This window comes from Limulus polyphemus, unplaced genomic scaffold (genome assembly GCF_000517525.1).
Source record: "Limulus polyphemus unplaced genomic scaffold, Limulus_polyphemus-2.1.2 Scaffold4587, whole genome shotgun sequence".
In the NCBI taxonomy this organism is placed as follows: domain Eukaryota; kingdom Metazoa; phylum Arthropoda; class Merostomata; order Xiphosura; family Limulidae; genus Limulus; species Limulus polyphemus.
In genome coordinates this window covers 35,100-38,005 of record NW_013670197.1, presented here as the reverse complement: position 1 = coordinate 38,005, position 2,906 = coordinate 35,100, and the positions used below count along the sequence as shown (strand labels likewise).

Genomic DNA, 2,906 nt, shown 5'->3' with positions numbered 1-2,906 from the left:
TGATACATGTTAACCAAAAAAGTCTCTTCTACAATTGTCCAGCTCAGAAATTTAATAAAACATTTAACAGTACTTCTAAACTACATTTTTGCATGAAAATAAATTAATAAACCTACTAAATTAATATTAAATTAAACTGAACATATAAACAGTAAATACTGAATTTAACAATATTATAAACAAATACAAAGAATGCTTTTTATATATGTATTATGCAGTATTAGATCACAGATAGTCGGCAAGCCCTCGATGCTGATTGAATGAGCTGAGTATTTCAGGTAGCATAGGTGAGCCTAAGTCCAAAACAATATATATATATAATAATTATACAAAATATAATTATATACAGTATAAAAATGATTAAAACTTATAATTTGTATAAAACATCTAGCAAGTAGCACTTGAAAACTGGAGTGACACTACCTACAGTTGCTATGTATTTTCAAATGCAGCGTTGATCCACTAGTCATTCCTACAAACGTAGTGAGGCTACGTAGTGTGTGTGTGTTGTTTATAACAGTGCTAAGCACAGATCTGTCTCTCAGTTCCTGGCTGTTTTACAACTCTAGAAAATCGGAAATTTTATTGAGTTATTCCAAATTTGATAAACAAAGGTTTGCGGAGTATTCAAAATTTAGAAATATAAGCATGGAAAAAGGATATGTGTGTGTCTAATGATTATTGATAATAAAGGGAAGGTGATGCTTTAATGTTTTGTCAGATGTACTGTAGTATTTTGTAATAATTTGACACTTTAATGGACTTACATAATTTTAGGTATTTTGTATGAACTAAGTTGAGAATCGTTATTATTTTATTTAGTATTTAAAAGCAGAAGAAGAACAAAGTACCTCGTCAGATATGATGCTACCAGCAGCAGGTTCATATCACTATGGGTCTCACTACAGTAACAGTGGAACAGTTCTGCATTTCCTTGTTCGGCTTCCACCTTTTACTCAGATGTTTCTGAGCTATCAAGGTAAACCTATATTTTAATATGGTTTTGACAAATGCATGATGACAATGGTTTTTTTTTTCAGTACAAAGCAACAAAATGGACCATCTGTACTCTGTCCACCTGTAGGAGTTAGACCCTGGATTTTGACTTTGCAAGGCAATAAATGTACTGCTGACCCATCAGGGGACAAGTATCATGACAGAATACAGGTTTATATTAGATTATGAGAAATACATCATAATAAAGCAAATTTACCTTAAATGCTGAGAAATGCTTGATGATAAAATACAAACTTTCCAATGAACTGAGTAAGGCTTGTTGACAAAACTTATTTTGGAATCTGTTAAATTTCTGCTAAAATGACTTATTTTGGTATTTAAGAAAATCATCATGACAAGAATACAGAACATTTAACCTTACAAGCTGAGTAGCTTTATAATGAATTGTTCTTGTTGGTCAAGAAATAAAATGAAACTTACCTTTTCAGAGGTGGAAATATTCATCATGAAACATACATCTTTAACAGAGTAATGATTTATGATAAATTAAAACTTTCTATAAATAGAAGTAGCTTATAAAAGAAACCTATCTCCTAATATGCTTCATTTCTCAGCTTACGAGATAAACCTGTATTTATCATGATAAATTTAAAGTGACAAAGCATAGTGAATTGCAAAAAAGGATCAAATTAATTAGTTTAAAAAGGCAGTAAATAGATTTTAAAGTTGCTTCTTTTCTTTAATTCTTCACTAATTTCATTTAATTGAATTGTGTTAAATACAAAACTAGATTTTTAGTTTTGATATTTTGTACTTCAAAACATTTGTGATAATACAACTGAAGCTTTCTAAAGCAGAAAACAGAATACTTCAGTGTAGTTTAATATTTTTCAATGTAATATCAAGTTCCCCAAAATTGTTTTGATATTTGTTGTTGTTTTTTCCACAAACTAATATGTAATTATTTAAGTACTTGTGATCTTGAGATCTTTAAAGATATCTTATTGTTTTCATCATTGTTACTTATGAGGAGTTATTTACTTTAGTTATTAAATTTTGTCATTCAATACAAGATCACAACTTTGACATACCGGATCGGACATTTCATTCACTACGCACCACATGGCGATTATCCAGTGGCGATTCTACAACAGATGTTAAAGAATTGATTCCTGAGTTCTTCTTCCTACCAGAGTTTCTCATTAACTCGGAAGGTAAAAATGTACTTTTTAAGGTAGCTTATCAACCATAATATTCAAATTCCAAACTCATGAGTATTTAGCATTTTATCTTCAAGGTAAACAGGAATTTCTAAATTTATTTATGTATTTGTAAATGGCTTGGTATATTGGCTCAAAAGTTTTTCAAAAGTTCACTCTAAAAAATAAAAATAATTACATTTCAATGCAAGGTGAAAGAACAGTTTGAACATTTGAACTATGTGAAACAGCTTGACAGAAAAAATTAGAACAATCCGTACATAGAAGAGATTGAATACATTCCAAAAAGTAGAGCAAAGTATATAAGATGAAAAGCTTAATTTAGGTTTGTAATTTTATATCAATACATAGATTATCTGTATACTACTAAAACTTTGAGATTGTTTGTTTGTGTGCTTGTCTGTAATTAAATACAGCAAAAACAGCACATAATAGTGCCATATTTGTAATTAAATGATAATATAAATGAAAATAGAAACAGAATAAAACAAGTTTCGTTAAAATCGGGCCACGGCTTACCTATTTAGCACCATTTTTCGGGTCACTTTTCATACATTCCATTATCATAAAACTTTGTGTTCCACCTGATGAATCACTTTAAAATAGCTTCTATACAACAATATATGCACAACAGAAATTAAATGATGAGATGAAAATGTGTTATTACATTTGCGTAGAAAGAACAACAATAAAATGGACCTACAATATTATTGACTATTTGCAAATAGT

General features: G+C 29.4%; 1 protein-coding gene across 1 annotated transcript in view; it reads left to right on the top strand.

Moving 5' to 3' along the window:
* Positions 1 to 2,906, top strand: part of LOC106471382 (lysosomal-trafficking regulator-like) — a 69,491-nt gene that overhangs the window by 33,800 nt on the left and 32,785 nt on the right. The window contains exons 15-16 of the mRNA XM_022399983.1: positions 823 to 979; positions 2,031 to 2,171. Of these exons, the coding sequence (XP_022255691.1) occupies positions 823 to 979; positions 2,031 to 2,171 (298 nt within the window). The remainder of the gene's footprint in view (positions 1 to 822; positions 980 to 2,030; positions 2,172 to 2,906) is intronic.